This window comes from Trifolium pratense, linkage group LG4 (assembly GCF_020283565.1).
Source record: "Trifolium pratense cultivar HEN17-A07 linkage group LG4, ARS_RC_1.1, whole genome shotgun sequence".
Taxonomy (NCBI): Eukaryota; Viridiplantae; Streptophyta; class Magnoliopsida; order Fabales; family Fabaceae; genus Trifolium; species Trifolium pratense.
Window position 1 is genome coordinate 54,175,016 of NC_060062.1, and position 20,462 is coordinate 54,195,477.

Here is a 20,462-nt window from a genome sequence, read left to right on the forward strand (position 1 = left end):
GCAGTTGAAATTCAACATTAACATGACACACAATCTGACAAATGGAATATTTTATAAGAAATTCATATTGTTTGAAGAACTTTAATACCACAATTACTTAGTATTTATAATAAATAAATATATTGTACAAAATAAATAAATACTAGTAAACAAATGGAATATTTTATACAAAATTCAACTTTCAGAAGCATCATTTCAGCTCTTCGTATAAATTAGTAATTACCCTTCAATCTTCATATAAATTATAATGAAAAGAAGATATCAATAGGGACACTATCTTTTTCGAAACCTATATCCTAAATTCCTAATAATAAAAGTCGTTGGTAGCAAGTCAATGATGAAATTTCATGGTCATCAGGAGGCAAAAACATAGAAATCAAATAATGATTTTGTAGCACTATAATATCAACATATGAATCAAATAATGATTTAGTAGCACTATAATATCAACCCAATCGACTTCAACTCAAAGGTATCAATGTTCACACACATTAGCTTCAACTCACAATCATTATATTATATATAGATCAATTGTATTGCACAATATATGCACCATACACATTTCCATTAATTTCATCCAATTCTCCAAGACTCAATTTAAATGAATCTGTTTTGTTCAACATGCTTTCATGTTTTCCTTCTCTTTGCTACTACACTAACACTATGTCTCCAACATAAGAATACTGCTAGTGCCTTAGGAAATGATACAGACCAATTGTCATTACTAAGATTCAAAGAAACAATACTAGATGACCCTTTTGGTATCTTGAAATTTTGGAATACTTCAACTTACTTTTGCAACTGGCATGGAGTCACATGCAGCCACAAACATCAAAGGGTCACTTCTTTGAACCTACAAGGATATGACTTACTTGGATTGATACCACCTGAAATTGGAAACCTCACCTTTCTAAGGTATGTTAACCTTCAAAACAATAGCTTCTATGGTGAAATCCCACAAGAAATAGGTCATTTGTTTAGGCTGAAAGAGCTTTATCTAACCAATAACACATTAAAGGGTCAAATTCCAACCAACTTGTCTAGTTGTTCTGAACTCAAGAGCTTGAGTTTAACAGGAAACAAACTAGTTGGAAAAATACCAAAGGAGCTTGGTTATCTAACTAAGCTAGAAGTTCTATCAATTGGTATGAACAATTTGACTGGTGAAATACCTGCATCTATAGGAAACCTTACATCTCTTAGGATTCTCATTTTAGGAATCAATAATTTGAATGGAAAATTACCTGAAGAGATAGGCCATTTGAAAAACTTGACACATATCTCTATTGCATCAAACAAACTATATGGTATGCTTCCTTTTACATTATTTAATATGTCATCTCTCACTTACTTCTCAGCTGGTGTCAATCAATTTAATGGCTCTTTACCTGCCAACATGTTCCTCACACTTCCTAATCTCCAACAATTTGGCATTGGTATGAATAAGATCTCGGGTCCTATCCCGATTTCGATATCGAATGCGACACAATTGTTGTTATTTAACATCCCTAGGAATAACTTTGTTGGACAAGTTCCAACTGGAATAGGAAATTTAAAAGAGATCTGGTCCATTGCTATGGAATATAATCATCTAGGGAGTAATTCATCCAAGGACTTGGATTTCTTGACATCTTTGACAAACTGCACAAATTTAAAAGTGTTGGATTTAAATCTAAACAACTTTGGTGGTTCTTTACCAAACTCTATAGCAAACTTTTCAGATCAATTGAATCAGTTTTATATTGGTGGAAATCAGATTACTGGAAATATTCCTGCAGGATTAGGAAATCTCGTCAACTTGATCGGCTTGGACTTGGAGCTCAACCTTCTCTCAGGCTCCATTCCAACTTCTTTCGGAAATTTTAAAAAGATACAATCATTAACATTGAATGTAAACAAACTTTCAGGAAAGATTCCATCATCACTTGGTAACCTTAGTCAGGTATTTCAACTGGACTTATCGAACAATATGCTAGAAGGAAACATTCCTCCTACTATTGGTAATTGCAAAATGTTGCAATACTTGGACCTTTCAAATAATCACCTTAGTGGAACCATTCCTTGGCAAGTCATTGGTCTTCCTTCATTGTCAATGTTACTCAACTTATCCCATAATTCATTAAATGGAAGCCTACCCTTTGAAATCGGCAACCTGAAAAGCATTAATAAGTTGGATGCTTCTAAAAATTTTCTGTCTGGTGAGATTCCTGCAACAATTGGACAATGCATAGGTTTAGAATACCTTAACTTACAAGGGAACTTTTTCCAGGGAGCCATGCCTTCATCTTTGGCTTCATTGAAAGGCCTTCAGTATTTAGATTTGTCACAAAACAACTTGTTAGGGTCAATTCCAGAAGGTCTAGAGAGTATTCCTGTTCTACAGTACTTGAATATTTCTTTTAACAGGTTGAATGGTGAAGTACCGACAGAAGGCGTGTTTAGAAATGAAAGTGCAATATCTGTGAAAAATAACAATGACCTTTGTGGTGGTATCAGAGAGTTACATCTACATCCATGTGTTGTCAAAGAAAAGGAACACAAAAACCAAAAGGCCTGGAAAATAATAGTAATAATAATTTGTGTGGTTTGTTTTCTTCTTTTGTTATCTTTCTATATTGTAGTATTTTTGAAGAAGAGACCACATTGGAGAACTTCCAATTTTCCATCAACAATAGATCAAAATGCAAAGATCTCATACAAAACACTTTATCAAGCAACAAATGGATTCTCTTCCAACAACTTGATAGGATCTGGTGGTTTTGGATTTGTATATAAAGGAATTCTGGAGTCAGAAGAAAGAGTTGTTGCTATAAAGGTCTTGAACCTTCAAGTCAAGGGAGCTCACAAGAGTTTCATCGCGGAATGTAATGCACTCAAAAGTATCCGTCATAGAAATCTTGTCAAGATTCTAACATGTTGCTCAAGTATGGATTACAATGGTAATGAGTTCAAAGCTTTAGTTTTTGAATACATGGAAAATGGAAGCTTGGATAAATGGCTACTTCCCGACTCCGAAATCAGAGGTCAGCCAAATTTGAACCTTCTTCAAAGACTAAATATTCTGACAGATGTTGCTTGTGCAATACACTATCTACACTATGAATCTGAGCAGCCAATCATTCACTGTGATTTAAAGCCAAGCAACATCCTTCTTCATAATGACATGGTTGCTCATGTTAGTGATTTTGGACTAGCAAGAATTCTATGTGCCATCAACGGTATCTCTGATCTACAAACTAGCACAATTGGATTCAATGGAACAATTGGATATGCTCCTCCAGGTATAGTTTGATACCATTTAATTTATGCTTTTTAAATTGTTCCGATTCACCAAAAAGTCTCACATTTCTTGTGAATCGAGTCTAAGTGTGGTTTGTAAACACTCATTTCCTCGACCCACTGAGTCGCCTTTTAACTAAGGACATAACCATTAGGACTTATAAAAGACCTAAAATGGACAATACCTGAAAAAAGAGGTGCAGCAGACTTGTGGTCGGAACAGAAATGTTTTTATATCCTAATTGTATGCCTTTATAAGTAACATGTTTTCATTATTTGTGTGATTAATCCTAAAGTGCATAATTTTCAGAATATGGAGTGGGAAGTCATGTTTCTGCACAGGGTGATGTGTATAGCTTTGGAATTCTTTTACTGGAAATACTAACGAGAAGAAAACCAACAGATGAAATGTTTACAAATGGTATGAATCTTTATTCTTTTGTCAAGGTTTCACTGCCAGATAAACTGCTAGAGATAGTAGACTCAACTCTACTCTCAAGAGAATTGATACAAACAACTGTACCAACATCAGCAGAAGAAGATGAAAATAATAGTGATCAGAATCTAAGCCACTTGCATCCTAATGATTTGAAGCAGTGCTTACTTGAACTCTTATATTGGACTTGCTTGTTCAGCAGAGTCACCAAGAGAAAGAATAAATATGAAGGATGTCACCAGGGAGCTAGATGTAATTAGAAATGCTCTTTCCAGGAAGTAGACCAATTAGGCTTTCTTTAATTTCACTTCTTTATATATATATATATATATATATATATATATATATATATATATATATATATATATATAAAATCATATTATGTATGTGTGCGCGTATGTGGGTACGGATTGCAGGTTGATTGTGAATTTTCTAATTGGTTGGTTGTAATGTCTCTCTTAAAAATTAAAAGGTTGTTTAAATTTGTATAATCTTTCTATGGCAAAATCTCTGCTAAGTTTTAAGTAATGCTGCTTGCAGTTGCAGCTATGACACTAATATTTAACATAACAACCTGATAATAATCTAGGTATTTATTTTGCTAATTATAAATGAAATCATATTTGTATGTGCTTTGCAAACTAAATGGGAAATGTCTAGTTTGTTCTGCATGAAGCTTGATGCAAGAAACAATGCAAGTTTTTCTGGCATTCATTATTTAATACTAATAAGCCATATCACAAACATTTGAGGTGCATCATCAATTATAGTACAAACAAAACCAGATAAGCAATATATACTACGAATAGGGCAAGGAGTGAGAGCTAGCGGATCAGAAAGATTTTTATGGAATGTCCTACTCCTGCCCGAACCTTGCCAATGCTGTTGCAGTAACCAAACTTTCACTATTAATTAATCTTGAAACCCCCAGAAAAATGTAAAAGGTGAATAGAGCCTCCATCTACTTTTGCATAACTCTTGTTGCAAACTCATGTAAAAACTCATGAAATAAACTATTGTTTATTTCTATTTGGAAAGAAAATTGTTTATAATTCAAATTCATGCTATTATAGTAGAACTCCTTGGGTTATTTAAGGCTCATTTGAATTGACTTGTTTGAGCTTATTTATTGATATAAACACTTGGAAGACTATCCGGGAGAAATTATGACATATTCATAAGCTGTTTTCAACTTATTTTGATAAGCTCTCAAAGATAGCTTATGAAAACAGGTTATAGTTTATACGAAAACAAGCTTATACATAAGTGTTTATCCAAACAAACAATTAAAAGTTATAACTACCTAAATACCTACCTAAATAGTATTAGACTATTGGAATTGAAAATTATAACTACCTAAATACCTCAAAAGTTCATTGATCATCATCAATTTACTTTGAAATTGAACCAGATTTCTTCCCAAACACTTTACTCTTCTTCACCTGCACAGTATCACGGAAAGGAATTAAAAATGTGAAAACAAACTTAATCAATATAAAGAATCTTAAATACAATCGCAGAGAGAGAGAGAGAGAGAGAGAGAGAGAGGTTTTCGTATGAAGCAAAATTGAAGCGTGAATTTTAGTTAGTTTGAATTTCCGTTAAGGATTGTATTTTTATAAAATAAGAACAAAAAAAAATTAAAACCGTCGCCTGAGAGATTCGAACTCTCGCGGGGAAACCCCATGTACTTAGCAGGCACACGCCTTAACCACTCGGCCAAAGCGACTGGTTGATTATTTGTTCAAGAAGATTCAATTTGAACAATTCGGAATTGAGTAATAAAATGATATACATGTGAAGCACAAACACCGACACGGACACGACACGGACACGTCGACACCGATAAAAATTTAGAAAAATGACATAATTTAGTGTAATCATAAGTGTCGGTGTCAGTGTCGGAGACGGACACCGACACGTGTCCGATACGGACAGCCTAATCTGAGGAGTGTCGGTGCTTCCTAATATACATTACATTTGATGCCAACGATCGTCTCTAACAAGCACAAGCATGATCGAGGAGCCTTTTTTAAGCGCAATAATTAATCAAAATTAATGAGGATCAGAATGAAGGCCTAATTAGTCTTTTGGTCCCTTAAAGATATTTTAGGTTTCGCAATGGTCCCTTAAAGGAAAAAAGATCTGGATTGGTCCCTTAAAGACACATATGTTTCTTAATTGGTCATTTCCGTCAATTTTTTTATAAAAAACGTTAGTTTTAGTTGACTGAATTGTGGATGTCATTAAGTGTAAGTGGTCCACCAAAAACCTTATTAATTTTTAAAATTTTAACTAGTGGAATTTTTTGTTATATTTGGAGTTAAAATTTAACGAAAAGGACCAATATGGCAAATATATATGTCTTTAAGGGACCAATCCGGACCTTTTTTTCTTTAAAGGACCAATCTGAACCTTTTTTTCTTTAAGGGACCATTGTGAAACCTAAAATGCCTTTAAGGGACCAATAGACTAATTAAGCCCAAAATGAATAACAAAAGGTACCAGAGTGAAATGGAAGATAAAAAAATGGAGTGGATCTGAACTCAAAGAGATATTGGAACTGTGATCGAGAGGCGATCGAAAGGGGCTGAAACTACTTACCTCCGAACTATATTAAACTCCCCATTTGGCCATACTTATTTTCTACTTTTCTACTTCTCCTTAAAATAAATAAAAGAAATAGAGAAGTAAAAAATTGTATTTGATCTTATTTCTCCTTGAAAGAATTGGAGAAATAAAGTAAAGAAGTAGAAAATAAGGAGAAGTTGGGTCAAACAAAATTTTTTACTTATTTACTACTTTTAAGGAGAATGAAAAAAAAAAGTGGAAAATAAGTAGGGCCAAAGGGACCTAAAAGACTATTGAAGATATTTTTGTAATTTTGATACATTTAAATACTATAACGATTAAGCCTCGAACATTCAAAAACCAAAATAATTTTGATACATTTTGTTAGACTAGGAGGAATAAATAACTTTCACTTTTTTTCTGCAATTAACTCTTTATTGGTGTGGGTTTCTTTTCGCTTAACCTCATTTATGGGTTCGACTCTTGACATAGGCATGAATCAATGTTAAAACTCTTAGAGAGTGTTTGTCAACCATTTGGGTGCCATATAAGGCTCGACGAATTAATGTTTGCAATTGCGCGTAGAAGATACCCGATTTACACACACAAAAAAAAACACTAGGTTGAAAAACTAAACCAAATATTAATAAATGTAAAGGTCATTTGATGCATTGGAAAATGATGCGTAGAGCCGTGGGTCATTAAAATGCACATTTATCAAAAGTGTTATTTATGTTGGAAAATGGTGCATAATGAAGTGTCTGACGTATGATTTAAATGCAATAAACCCACTTGGGTTGGTGCATTGGTATTGGTTTGAAACCTGGAGTGTGCTCCTCTTGAGGTGGCAAAACGAGTTAGATCTGTCGGGCGACCTATTTAACTCGTCATTTTTTGCGAGTCGGACCTAGATTTTAGGTTCGATGTCTTAAGTTGGCCTTCCCGCGTAACCCGCTAAAAAATGGGGAGGGACGGACCGAGTTGGCCCGCGGCCATTTTAGTTTTATATATATTTTCTTTTTCTAAGACTTTAGATGAAAAATAGAGGAAAGAGTTAAACTTTAAGGGTGAGTTTAATCCAATTTTTTTTAGTCCAAAAACCTAAACTTTACTTGCATTGTTTCTATTCCCAATCCAATTTATTTTGATTTTGACACTTATTTAGGTGATTGAATTTATTTTGAGACTTGTTTAATGTTGTTGGACTTTTATTGATGCTTTATTTTATTGAGACTTCTTTATTTTAAAGAATGAGTTTTTCTATCATGTGCAAATTTGCACATGTTAAGAAGTTTAAAATAGTTTGTCAAAAAAAAAAAAAAAAGTTTAAAATAGTAAGTTTAAAATGATTAATTTTTTAATAAATAATTGTCATTTTCAATAAAAAATTAAAACTTTTGGTTGCTTTAACATGTGCTTATTGCACATGTTAAACAAACCATAAAGAATAACACCGATATTATGAGGATGCCTAAGTTGGTCCGCCCGCTTTGCTCCGCCTGTTTTTGGACGGGCTTTAGGCCTAAACAGGGAGGGCCGCCCGCTTTGCTCCGCCCTGTTTATGGACGGGCTTTAGGCTTAAACAGGACGGGCCGCCTGCTTTGTCACCCTTAGTTATGATTAATTTGATTTTATTTAACTCTTTTTTATAACTTTAATCACAACCGTTCACTTTTGAGCCAACGATTGTTAGCAATTACTGCGTTAAAGCAGTAACTATGTTAAATCCATTTCCCGAATGAATTTAATTTATATGCATCGTCAGTCTAAAGTTATTTTGCAGATGCGTCCAATAATATATCGACACATCATGTATGGTAATTAAAAACACATGATGTGTCACATTCATGAAATGATGTGGCAACGCGTCATTGGATGCATGTGTAAAAAAAAGTTACACCAACAGTGCACAACAATTAAACTCTTCCCGAATTTGCTGTCGTAAAATACAGTTTTTACTTTTTAAGCACTGATGATCAAAACCCGGGTTAACAATTGAAACAACTCGCTTCTAACGCAACACATTTTCTACTCTCTGTTTTCACTAAACATATTATAAAAAGATTGCATTCCATGCATTAATTCTTAATCAACTTATTTTACTAATCATCTCTAACACACTCAATTTTTATTCTCATAGCAACTACTAATTATTCTTAGTCAGACTTTACTTACCTCGCGACCGAATTCTGGACTACTAGGACCCCTTTCCCCCGAAACCAGAGGGTTATAAACCAAAAAATAGCAACTACTAATTAGTAACACCAGTAACCTCACAATCAAAGAAAGACTTATTTGACTATTGTGCCATGTAGTATGTTTGTTTGTTTGTTTCCCCAGAAAACCCGTTGAATTTGAAAATGTTTGGTCCTTCTACTAACTTGCTTACGTTTTCTTTGACTCCAATTCATCAAATGCACTCACATTTTCCACGCCGCCTCAAACTACGATAACTTCTATATATTCCAATGGTAACACTAACACTAACATCACTAGTTCCTTGTCTTGTCTCTTATTTCTTCCTTTTTTCTAGGTTGGACAAGTTTCATGGATTTGTCAAAAAATCAAAAGCAGATACTAAGAGTGCCGAAACTTGAAGGTTTTGGTGAGACGGATATTAAACCGAATGTTGGAATTCAAATGGGTTCTACAACTACTATTGTCAACAACTTTGTTCCTAAGTTGGATTTCTTGGATTTGAACAAAAAAACTCGTTCGATAGGTATTGAGTTAGGTGATTCTTCTTCCAAAGTTGCAGTGGATTGTGATAGTTCCAAAATTGCTGCTACTACTCATACCATTGGCCAACGAAGTTCAATCTACAGAGGAGTCACAAAGTATACTCATTGATTATGTATTATGTTTTTAGTCCTTATTTAATTACTTTTTTTTAGGACGATTAAATTATACTGGTATAACATCTGAATAATTTTCGGTGGTTTTTGTTTTTTGTGTAACTAGGCACAGATGGACAGGTAGATATGAAGCACATCTATGGGACAACAGCTGTAAACGAGAGGGTCAGGTCAGGAAAGGGCGTCAAGGTTCTTTTCTATCACCCTCTCTTCTTCTTCTTCTTATTCTTATTATTAAATAAATTTTGCATGCAAATATATGAAAAGAGATTTTAAGGTGATGATAATAAAGTGCTATGTACATGTTGATCCTGTGATTAATTTTCAACTAATTACCAATGTGCTACCATTTTGTTCATGTGGGGGTTGTGGCTGTGTATGTAATTTCTTTGACTTTAATTTGATTCGAAGCTGCCATTTTGTTTGGTTTCGTAGTGGATCAAATTATGGTTATATTGTGATTTTGTTAAAACTACAAAGTGTAATTTTTATAAAATTATGGTGGTTCAATGTGATTTTGTCAAATTAATCCGATACAGAAACATGTATAAGTGAGAGACATTTTCTACATTGTACACGTCGATTTTGTGAAGTTGAGTTAGACATATGCCAAATTCTAACAAATATATCAATTAAGTATTAACCTTTAAATTTTCTCCTAATTTTAGTTGTCTAGAAATTGAGATGTCCATGAGAATGTACTAGCTTATGGGAAGTATTTAACTTGAAAAATCACCATCAATTGGTTATTACCTTTACCATAACCTGAATTTCTTGCATTTCTTTTACATGGAATGACTCGGTGCACTTCTTGGCTCCTGTCACATGGCTTTGGACTATTCCTACAGTGTATTTGGGTGAGGAATGTTTCTACTAAATTCTATCTTAGATTTTTCAACTTCCTTCTAAGTTGATATGGTTTAGTACTTGATGAACTAATTGTTATGATTATCAGGTGGGTATGATAAGGAAGAAAATGCAGCAAGGGCTTATGATTTGGCAGCACTCAAGTTCTGGGGATCAGGAGCTACTACAAATTTTCCTGTAACAATTATTTTTACTATTCTGTTTGGATTTATATTTTAAGTATATAAATGAGTTGCAACATTGAAGTGAGACTAAGAACTAAGAAAAATTCTACTAGATGAATGTATTTTAGTTCACACTTATTGAAAATATATGTACATGAGTCATGTAGATTTTGAATGTTCAAATATTGGAACTTGCATCACTTAATTAGCATATATTTATTCTCTGAAATATTTCAGGTTTCCCATTATGCAAAGGAATTAGAGGAGATGAAAGATGTAGGAAACCAAGAATTTGTTGCTTCACTGCGAAGGTTTGTACGAGCTAGTCGATTTTGCACTATAATTCAATACATCACCTAAAATTGTACCTCTCTGCTTGCAGGAAAAGCAGTGGTTTTGCTAGGGGTGCTTCCATGTACCGGGGTGTTACAAGGTTTGAAATAATTTAACATAAATATTGTACCATGTATTTACCATTCCGGTGTGTCTCTCGTATTTATACTTTGGTACCTTCAGGCACCATCAACAGAGTAAATGGCAAGCACGAATTGGTCGAGTTGCTGGAAACAAAGATCTCTACTTGGGAACATTTGGTAAACTTTCACCTTCTGTTATACAATATAATTGGATTTAGAGAAATGCTTAATAGTATGACACTATTAGCTTGAATCTGCTGATTGTTTTAACTGATCTCCTCATAGATTTTAATCCATCGATGGTCACTATTTTTGGCATGAAATAGAGTTTCGGTCAGATTTAGGGTCTATTGAGATTATCCTTTTCTGAGTTTATCTATTTGAGATAACATATGAAAAACAGCGTATGACATATTTACGCATTAAGTTATTTTCAACTTATTGTCATTAACTAATAACTTATATATAAGCACTTATAAAACAAGATTTATGCATTAAGCACTTAATCAAATTGTTTGTTCGTGGTTTTTGCATTGTATCAGCTACTGAAGTGGAAGCTGCAGAAGCATACGACATTGCTGCCATAAAGTTTAGAGGTGCAGAAGCTGTAACCAATTTTGAGGCGAGTAGATACAATATGAGAGCTATATCACAGATTTCTCTTCCAGTTAGCGGAGCAGCAAAACGCTTGAAACCTTCTCAACAATCAGAGATCAATTTTCTGCCAATTGCTTCTGTACCATATGGTTCTGCAACACAGTATTTCCCCAACAATCACTTCCATCATTTTAATCCAACTACCAATGAAGAAAGTAGCACAGCAGAGTCTACTCCAACTACAACCAATGCAGCAGCTGAGTTATTCCTTTGGCCCCGTTAGTCCCGTTGAATTTCGCTATTTGTCTGTTCTGCTAACAGATTATTTTTATTTAAATTTCTGTCAAGTAACATCTGAAATATGATGAGGACTATTGAGTTGTGCATTTAAGTTTGAACAAATATTGCTTTTTCGCATGAAATGGTAATAAATAACAACTTTTGTTTTATAACTTAACTTTTGAGCTTTTCCTGTTGGCATATGAATGACACATTCAATATCCATTATGTGTCTGCGTTTTTTTTTTTTTACTGATTCTGGTGAATGTTATTGTAGTTTTTTTTTGTTTTGGGGATGAGAAGTTTCTTGAGTGGGGAGTACAGTCAAAATATAATGCTCCATCTTTTGACAAAGTGTTTAGGAAGTGGTTCTTTTCCCCTTAGTTTTCATATAAATATAATTTTTTTAGATTAGAATAAGTATGAGTTTCCACCACCATTTAGCGGTAATCAATCTCTGTCAAAAAATTTATGGTGCATATATGGCGTGTTCTACAATCATATAAATCTAATCTAAAAGACGATGAGAAATATATATGTATGAAAATAATTCAATTGGAAGAAGTGAACTTATGGTGTATGCTTTATAAATTTTTCAATAGATATTAGTCACAGAGAAAACTTCAACTTAAGTGTATAGTGTATACATATACATCTTTTACATGCACAATTTGGTATTTACAGTAGAAAAATTAAAATAAAAGAGTCTTATGAACATATAATTGATATTGGATTATATTGTAAAATTATTTTATATCATCGGTGCATTCGTTTACCTAGGTACAAAATGAGACCATGAGGTCCATATCGATAATAGAAAGACCTGTCACCTACCAGCAATTCGGGCAGAAGTAGACCCTTCCCCCGGCATAATAGCACCACCCAGCTTTGCTGCATCTGGATAGTAGTAGCACATATCTTTTTCTAGTGAGGGATAATGAAACCAACGATAGAGTTGGCCTAGCCTAGCGCGACTTCCACCCCTTGTCTCCGACCGGGAGATAGAGACTACTTCATTGGCTACTTCAACATCTCCTTCCAAGCCAAGCCGTCTCATTTTCTCATAATAAAATTGAAAGTACATCATGCTGAAAAATGTAACTTTAGCTACAATAATTAAAGAGGGTAAAATGCATATATGATATTTTTTAAAAAATAATTTAAAGGTCTATTCAATTTAAGAATAAAAAAGAATAATTTATTTCACATAAGAGAATTAGAATGTGCTTAAACAAATGTGAATCGAACTCAGGATCTATATTGTACTACTCAAATCTCTTACCACTAGATCAAATTTAGTTTGCACACTCACATTACAATTACATACCTATTTTGGTATAATTACTACAAAAATAAAATTAAATAAACACACAATTCAATTATGAACAAAAAATAAAAAAAAAAACTCTTCATGGGCCTAAGCGTTTCAACCCGTTACGAGCTTCAACCGAATCAGGTTCAACATCATCTAGAACCTTCTGGAACAAATTCCTCGCTTCTTCTTTCATCCCTTTCCATTCATAACATTTCCCCAACAAACACATCATCGAATCCAAATTATCATATTCCTCACCACTCACTGTAATCGCTTCCACAACATCCTCCATCGCCGAGTCAACTCGCCGCCGTCGATTCACTTCCAATTTCATCTCAGCTCTAAAAACCAACGCCTCGGCGCGCTCTTCCGATGAAAGCAACTTCGCGGCCGGTAAAGAGAGAGCGATGTTAAGGGACCTGATGGCGGCGGTGCGGTGGTTCATGATGTGAAGTGCTCGTGCTCGGAGAATGTGAACGGTAGGATCTCTTGGAGTTAGAGAGAGGGCTTGATCGGCTTCTACGAGAGCGTTTTTAGCGTGTTGGGCTTTGTTTGTTGTGGATCGGGCCCGGTTCAGGTGACGTGATGCTTGGTTTATGTGGCGGTTTGGTTCGGTTTTATTGCGGGTTCGGGTTTTGGATTGGGTTGTTTGGTTTCGGAGATAATGCATGAGGAAGAAGAGTGATAAGGTTAGGATTAAGATACCTAATTGAATTATTGCCTCTGTTGAAGCCATAATCTTTTTTTTATTTTATTTTGTTGCTATGGGTTGCAATTTAAATGGCTATGTATAAATGTTTTTTATTTTTGGTTACAAGCTATGTATAAATGTCCAAGATAACATAACATAAAACAATGACTTTGTTCCGTCAAAAATAAAATAAAACACGACTTTATATTTAAGGGTAAATAGTGTCATACCCCCCTGCAAAATAGGCGAGTTTTGCGTTACCCCCCTGCAAAATATTTTTTTGAGATTACCCCCCTGCAATGTCAAGATTCCTTGCGTTACCCCCCTGGCTCAACAAGTGGGCATATGACATGGACGAATCTTGACGTGGCATGACACGTGGAAATTAATTTTTTTTTTATTTATTTTTAATTGCCAACTCAGTAATTATTTATTTTTTAATTAAAAAAAATGAAAAAAACTTTTTTTTTTAAGGTAACTTTTTTTTTAAAGAATCTTTTTTTTAAAAAAAAAAAATTTTTTAAAGAAACTTTTTTTTTTAAAGAAATTTTTTTATTTAAAGAAACTTTTTTTTTCGTTCAGTTCATATGCAGCGATTGTTCTTCGTTTTCAATTTCAATTTGGGGTTAGGGCAAAGCGATTGTTCTTGCGTTACTATGTGATTGCAGTTTTTTTTTTTTTTTTTTGGTTACTCTATTATTATTATTATTATTATTATTATTATTATTATTAGTTTTTTGGTTACTATTATTATTATTAGTTTTTTTTTCATCTTCGTTTTTTTTTTGGTTACTCTATTATTAGTTATTATATATATATAAGAATTTTTTTTATATATATATATAATAACAACTTTTAGTCAAAAAAAAAAAAAAACTTTCTTTTAAGTAAGTTCATAAAAATATAACAACTTTTAAGTTTTTTTTTTCTTTTTTTAATTAAAAACCCACATTAATTAATGAGTTGGCAATTAAAAATAAATAATCCACGTGTCATGCCACGTCAAGATTCTTCCATGTCATATGCCCACTTGTTGAGCCAGGGGGGTAACGCAAGGAATCTTGACATTGCAGGGGGGTAATCTCAAAAAAATATTTTGCAGGGGGGTATGACACTATTTACCCTATATTTAATGAAACAAGTGTTATTTTTAATAAGAAAACATAGAAACTTTTTGTGAGCTCAGTTGTTAGGGACAATACATTATATATTCAGGGTTGAGGTTTGAACCCGATTATCTCACTTATCCACTTTAAGGTGAAATTTTTAATCACTAAACTATTTGACCGAAAAAAACAGTAGAAACCGAGCTAATATTCTCTTTCTATCTTGAAGATTATTGTATTTTATTTTGCAAACTTTCTTGAACAAAATTTATACACATACACACTTTTCCTACAGTATCTCTACATTAACACAATATTAAACAAACTATGACAAATGCATTAACACAATATGTAACTCTAATAAACAAACTATGACTGCTGCTTGACTAATGATGATCATTACAAGTTCATGTCAATTTACAAGCCTAAATATTATATAAAGACAAAAGTTTATGTTGTGAGATTCTCAACTTTTTCCACAACTATACAACAAATTATATCATTCCATAAAATTTTCAACACATACATTACAAACAGATCACAATTCTAATATCATATGAATAATCATCACTCCATGATTAATTCCTTGTGGCGATTGAGATCATTCAAATAACTAGAACAAGTATAGTCTTCTAAATCACATGCATCTAACAAAAGTGACCTTGGTGCTATTGATTTTTGAGTCAGGTCCATAGCCACCTCTTCTCCTTTCAATAGTAGCACAACCTATATTGTTCACAAATAAAAAAAAAAAAAAAAACAAAATGAGGGTATGATAGCAAATACCAAAGTGAAAGAGAGGAAAAAAAAAACATGTTTATTTTGTTACCTGGCTCATGTATGGCCTTTTAGAGGACATGTGGTGGATACACATGGAAGCTGTTGCCATGGCAAGCATCATTTCAGTTGGATCATATTGTTCTTCTAATCTTGGATCTGCTATTTCTTTCACTTTTTTTGCATCCAATAGTGGTTTAGCCTGACCACAACCAAACATGATCAATCTTTTGTTTTCAACAAATTATTAGTATTTTTTTTGTTGAAATAAAAAATGTCGGTAAGTTAGTGGTTATCGTAATTTCTAGAGCTTAATTGATTCCCGTGCTTTTTCCTAAAAATATTTTGTATCTCTTAGCTCATTAACTGAACTACAACTACCTAATTGAGACACAAAGTTGAGTCGAAAAGTTGCTAGATTAATACTACGGTTACACGTACATTAAAAATCTTATGATCTCAAAATAAAATAGAACTAATATGATCTCATTCACATTAATATTGCGGTTACACATACATTAAAAAATTTATGTAGACATAAGATTTCTAATGTCACTCTAGCCGCATTGCACACAGGATTTGAGTATAGTTTGTTGAGGGTTACGGAGACTTACCCAAATCACAAGACTTTGCCTGCTATTTGAATCGACTGCACGACGACCTGTCATGAGCTCAAGTAACAATACTCCAAATGCAAATACATCAGTCTTCTCATCCACAAGTCCATGCATGAAATACTCTGGAGCCAAATACCTGAACCAATTCCATCAACAAAAAGTTTCAGAAATTGAAATTACACAAACATGAAAATGTATATTAAAAACTCCTTCATTTGATGCTGCAATTAATGCCAACCCAAATGTGCCTTCTATTGGAAAAACAACATGATGTGCCCATTTATCTGGTAGCCACTTTGCCAATCCAAAATCTGAAATCTGCAGTTTAAATTTTACAGAATTAATTGTTTAGTGTCCAAAAACATATATGAATTGAAGTTCACAAAAATTTAACCATAGTGTATAACAGGTTGATAGAAAAGTACCTCAGCTTCATCATCTTGGTTGAGTAATATGTTTGAGGCTTTGATGTCTCTGTGAATGATTCTTCTTGGACACTCTTCATGGAGATATTGCAACCCTTTGGCTACTCCAAGTGCTACCTTGTACCTTGTCTTCCATTCCAAACATTCAGAACCTGAAATGTTATTTAATGTCACTTTCTTTAGCCACAAGTTAAATATGAAATTAACTTTCCCATAACAATTTAGAATATCTTTACAACAGGGTTGACAATTATCTCGTTGAACTCTGTTCATGAACCAAATGATTTGAATTTAAACTCGTAAAATAAATAAGCTGAACTCGAGTTATGTATAGTTTGACTTGTTTCGTTCATGAACTAGCTCGAATTGAGTGTATGTTGTTTCTCACTTTGTATGATAACAATTCATCGGTAGCTTATATCATGGTTTTAAAATGCAGTCTTCAACTACAATTGTGGTCCAAATATAAAATATTTTGAGGTCCTTACAACGGTATTTCAACTGCAATTTCGACTGTATTTTGCCGTGATATAAAAGTTCGCAATGTAATTGTAGCCGCAACTGCAATTTAATTAAACCCTACTCTGAATAACTAGAAAACAAAGTAGGAAAACAAAAACAGAAGGAAGAGGTGAATTAAAAGTAAGAAAAAGATCTAGCAATGCACCAAAGAGCAAAGAGGAAAGGCTTCCATGAGATGCAAATTGTAGAACAAAGTAGAGTCCACGATCAATTCCAAAACCAATGAGGCGTGTTGAATTTGGATGGTTAATGTGAGCAATGATCCCAAGCTCCGACAAGAAATCACCAGCTTTGTCTCCAACTTCTTTTTCATCCTTCACTAGCCTCTTTACTGCTACAACTGTTCCATCAGGTAACCGTCCTTTATACACTTCTGCATGACCACCTTTTCCAATCATGTTGTCTACAAAATCACAAATGAAAATGTTACAATAGTATTACAATTTTAAAATATTTGTGCAGGCATATGCCCACATAGTGTTGGCTATAGCTCCGTCGCTGTAGTTTTGTCATCTCACAACCAATGCGAGACTTCTTAACAAATCCGGCGCGAATATAAATGGTGGGTGGCCCACCCAGCGGATCATGGAAGAGGCTCATATACCATCTTAGAATTGGGAGTTGGGCATAACTCAACCCTACAAAACCAGCTTGAAAGGTGAGAATTGCCCTCATTTTTTTTTTGTACAAGAATTGTCCTCATTTATAAACATATATTCAGATCATCTCACAACCAATATAAGACTTCTTAACACACCCCCTCGTGCCCAACACTATTAGGTGTGCGCGGATTTAAATGGTGGGTGGCATGATTAGAAACCTGATAGCAAGTGACCCGACTGATGGTGGAGGAGGCTCTAGTACCATCATAGAGTTGAGAGTTGGGTGTAACTCAAACTTACAAAATCAGTTTGTAATTAAGGTGAAGATGCCTCTACTTTATGGATTACATATATTCAGGTTATCTCGCAACTGATGTGAGACTTGTTAACCCACTCGAACATACCAAAGTGCATCACGCATAATAACATGCTAACACCTATTAGAGGAAATAGACATTTTGATCATCGAAATTCTAAAGGTGGAGTAATTGATAAGTCCCTCAAATTTATGAAATAACAAATTAATCTCTTAAATTAAAGAACGTCAATCAATTTAGTCCATTCATCTACATATCTCTTTGTAAACATTTATCAAAACCAATGAAATAAGCTTATATAGAATCTTTAAAATTATGGTACTAAATTAGAAAACATGAATAAATTGTCTGATGTTCATGAATTTAAAGAACTAAATTGCTATTTCACAAATTTGAAGGACAAAATTAATCCATCTTTACAACTTCTCATGTTTGATTAATTCCCTTCTTCATTGATAAATTCTTTCTAATTACATACCAGGATTGAAATTGTCAGTTGCAGCAACAAGATCTTCATAACTAAAATTTCTCCAAGAAGGTTTAGTAATACCATCAAGATCCATAGCGCCATTAAAATCATTCTCATCATCCTCATTAGTTCTTATACGAGCCAACTTGTTCCTCAAATTTCTCCTAGAACTTTCATAGCTAGTAGCAAGCAAAGGAATGGTAGAGAATCTCCTCACAGACTTAAACCTCAATCCCTCAATCATATTCCTCCATTGGTAGTGGTATCCTCCTCCTTCTTCTCTTGGTGATGATGTTTTTCCTCCGTGCTGCGGCGCCCGTTGAGGCGTCGTAGCACCGTGTTGCGGCGCCCGTTGAGGCGTCGTAGCACAACTGTTGTAGTTACTGCTCTCCGTGCTTTCGCAATCCGATATCGGTACCTCAAATACATGCCTTGGTGATTGAAATTGTGGTGATGGTGACTCTATTGATACATCATTGTTGTTTTGATCATTTGCATGATGAACAAATGCTTTTTTCGGCGTGTTATTGTTAATACCTGTTATTAAATCAACAAAATTTCTTGTTCTCTTTTCTTTCTTTTCTTGATCCTTCTTGCTCCTTCCCTCTAATCTCTCCATCTTAAATCAAAATGTAAAATAAACCAAAACCTTGTACAATGTTTTTTTACTTAAAAGACAACTACCTCGTACCCATTTCTATGTGTTTATGAAAACTATATAAAAACAAATGTGTTTTATATTATTTTTGTTTATGTTTGTGTTTCATATTGGAGAGGGAATATTAATGTAATGGTTATCTTGTTTAAGGGTTTATTCTAATGATTCCAAAGAGATTCTTCTTCATGTTCATTCCCACGCAAAAAAGAAAAAAATGTGAAAGAATATTTTTTCAACCTTATAATGTCATTTATTATTAAGATGAAAATTATTCCTTTCACATAATTTGAGGGTGTGGGAATGAAACAAGAGAGTTAGAGAAGGAAGGAGGAGAATTGAGATTGGGAGTTAGCATAGGGGATGAAACAGAATGGTTTGGTACAAAATTGGTATATCTTTGAAAGTTGGTTATTGGTTATTCTTAGGAAGAGGAGGAGAAGTGCATGGGAAAACCACCTCAAGGTGAATGGAATCTTAACTATATTTATTTTTTTTATACTGGAATCTTAACTATATTTATATCTATTGAAAAAAAATATATTCTTATTTAATTAGTGAAAAAAAGAAGAAAATTTTCTTACAAGTCGTTTCTCTACCTATTGTTTTTGTTTTGTTTCCTCATTTTCTTTTTTAGTTATTTATTTATGTTCTATCACTTTTGAGGATTAGATTTTTTCTAGTCATTGTTGTGGAACTTGAAATTTAGTTGTACATCAGCTGAAAACTCTTAATAGTAACTTTTTTATTTAATCTTTTAATTGATTGCGTTGAGTTAGAAACTATATGCATTAGTTGTAGGTTCTTTAACTACTCTAAAAAATGTAAAAAAAAAAAAAAAAACGTAAAGAGAAAATGTGTTAATAATAGTACTTAATAGCTTGTTTGATTAATTGTATATATCCTTGAATATGAATACAAGGTCAATATTTATAGGCAAATGCTAGCGCCATTATTTGTGTGGGTAGTTGTTGCGTTCAAAATACACTAGTAGAAAAATGACTTTTGGCTAAGAGATTCCACTACTGGTATGTGAATACCAGTAGTTAAAACCATTTGACCAAAGGATTCCACTACTGATATTTGAATACCAGTAGTGAAAAGTTCATAGACAAGGGATTTCACTACTGGTTTTCTTAAATCAGTAGTGAAAAGTAGACACGGTGGCAATGTTGTAATTACGTTGAAATTTGTTTTAATTGTATTTCACTACCGATCTGGTATTCACCCGTAGTGGAATCCCTATTAGTGTTCATTAATTTGTTCATTCTCATTCATTCCCAATCCCTAACATACGCGAAGCCAACAACTCGCCATCTTCACATTATCGTCCCAAGTTCTTCAAATCGCCAAATCCCTAAATCAAAACACTCCTGCGCCAAATCCCAATCATTCTCCAATCTCTTCGTTTTCATTCGTTTTCATTCTCCAAACCCTAGACGGCCGACCCTGCAGAACGCCTAATCGCCTCCAAATTTCTTCGTTTTCATTCGGTAAAGGTA

At 33.6% G+C, this 20,462-nt stretch overlaps 3 protein-coding genes, 1 non-coding gene and 1 pseudogene across 4 annotated transcripts; 2 read left to right on the forward strand and 3 right to left on the reverse strand.

Annotated features, from left to right (window-relative positions):
* The first annotated feature begins 310 nt into the window (after nt 1–310).
* Nucleotides 311–4,040, forward strand: LOC123924516 (annotated as a pseudogene).
* A 1,322-nt stretch (nt 4,041–5,362) lies between these two features.
* On the reverse strand, nt 5,363–5,444 carry TRNAS-GCU. The gene has a single exon. It is a non-coding gene; the product is annotated as a tRNA-Ser (tRNA).
* A 3,389-nt stretch (nt 5,445–8,833) lies between these two features.
* LOC123922926 (AP2-like ethylene-responsive transcription factor AIL7) lies at nt 8,834–11,563 on the forward strand. The gene is made up of 8 exons (XM_045975583.1): nt 8,834–9,123; nt 9,248–9,330; nt 9,990–9,998; nt 10,097–10,185; nt 10,410–10,483; nt 10,555–10,605; nt 10,689–10,765; nt 11,131–11,563. Exons 1-8 carry the CDS (start codon nt 8,834–8,836, stop codon nt 11,466–11,468), a joined length of 1,011 nt encoding a protein of 336 aa, XP_045831539.1. The 3' UTR covers nt 11,469–11,563.
* A 1,310-nt stretch (nt 11,564–12,873) lies between these two features.
* On the reverse strand, nt 12,874–13,515 carry LOC123922927. Its single transcript, XM_045975584.1, has one exon. It carries the CDS (start codon nt 13,513–13,515, stop codon nt 12,874–12,876), a length of 642 nt encoding a protein of 213 aa, XP_045831540.1.
* A 1,413-nt stretch (nt 13,516–14,928) lies between these two features.
* Nucleotides 14,929–19,786, reverse strand: LOC123924518 (receptor-like cytosolic serine/threonine-protein kinase RBK1). The gene is made up of 7 exons (XM_045977442.1): nt 18,315–19,786; nt 17,063–17,320; nt 16,396–16,547; nt 16,209–16,288; nt 15,968–16,106; nt 15,406–15,555; nt 14,929–15,302 (listed from the first exon to the last, which is right to left on the reverse strand). The coding sequence occupies exons 1-7, from the start codon at nt 18,922–18,924 to the stop codon at nt 15,144–15,146; spliced, it is 1,548 nt and encodes a 515-aa protein (XP_045833398.1). The 5' UTR covers nt 18,925–19,786; the 3' UTR covers nt 14,929–15,143.
* Nucleotides 19,787–20,462: the final 676 nt, after the last annotated feature.

Bases quoted from the DNA above. Each gene is read 5' to 3' on its own strand.
- LOC123924518 (XM_045977442.1), bottom strand. From the start codon at position 18,924: ATGGAGAGATTAGAGGGAAGGAGCAAGAAGGATCAAGAAAAGAAAGAA. The intron at 16,548-17,062 runs GTGCATTGCTAG...ATAACATTTCAG, and splicing joins CCTTTCCTCTTTGCTCTTTG to GTTCTGAATGTTTGGAATGG. The intron at 16,107-16,208 runs GTTGGCATTAAT...GAATTGGTTCAG, and splicing joins CCAATAGAAGGCACATTTGG to GTATTTGGCTCCAGAGTATT.
- LOC123922927 (XM_045975584.1), bottom strand. From the start codon at position 13,515: ATGGCTTCAACAGAGGCAATAATTCAATTAGGTATCTTAATCCTAACC.
- LOC123922926 (XM_045975583.1), top strand. From the start codon at position 8,834: ATGGATTTGTCAAAAAATCAAAAGCAGATACTAAGAGTGCCGAAACTT. The intron at 9,124-9,247 runs GTATACTCATTG...TTGTGTAACTAG, and splicing joins ATCTACAGAGGAGTCACAAA to GCACAGATGGACAGGTAGAT. The intron at 10,186-10,409 runs GTAACAATTATT...GAAATATTTCAG, and splicing joins GAGCTACTACAAATTTTCCT to GTTTCCCATTATGCAAAGGA.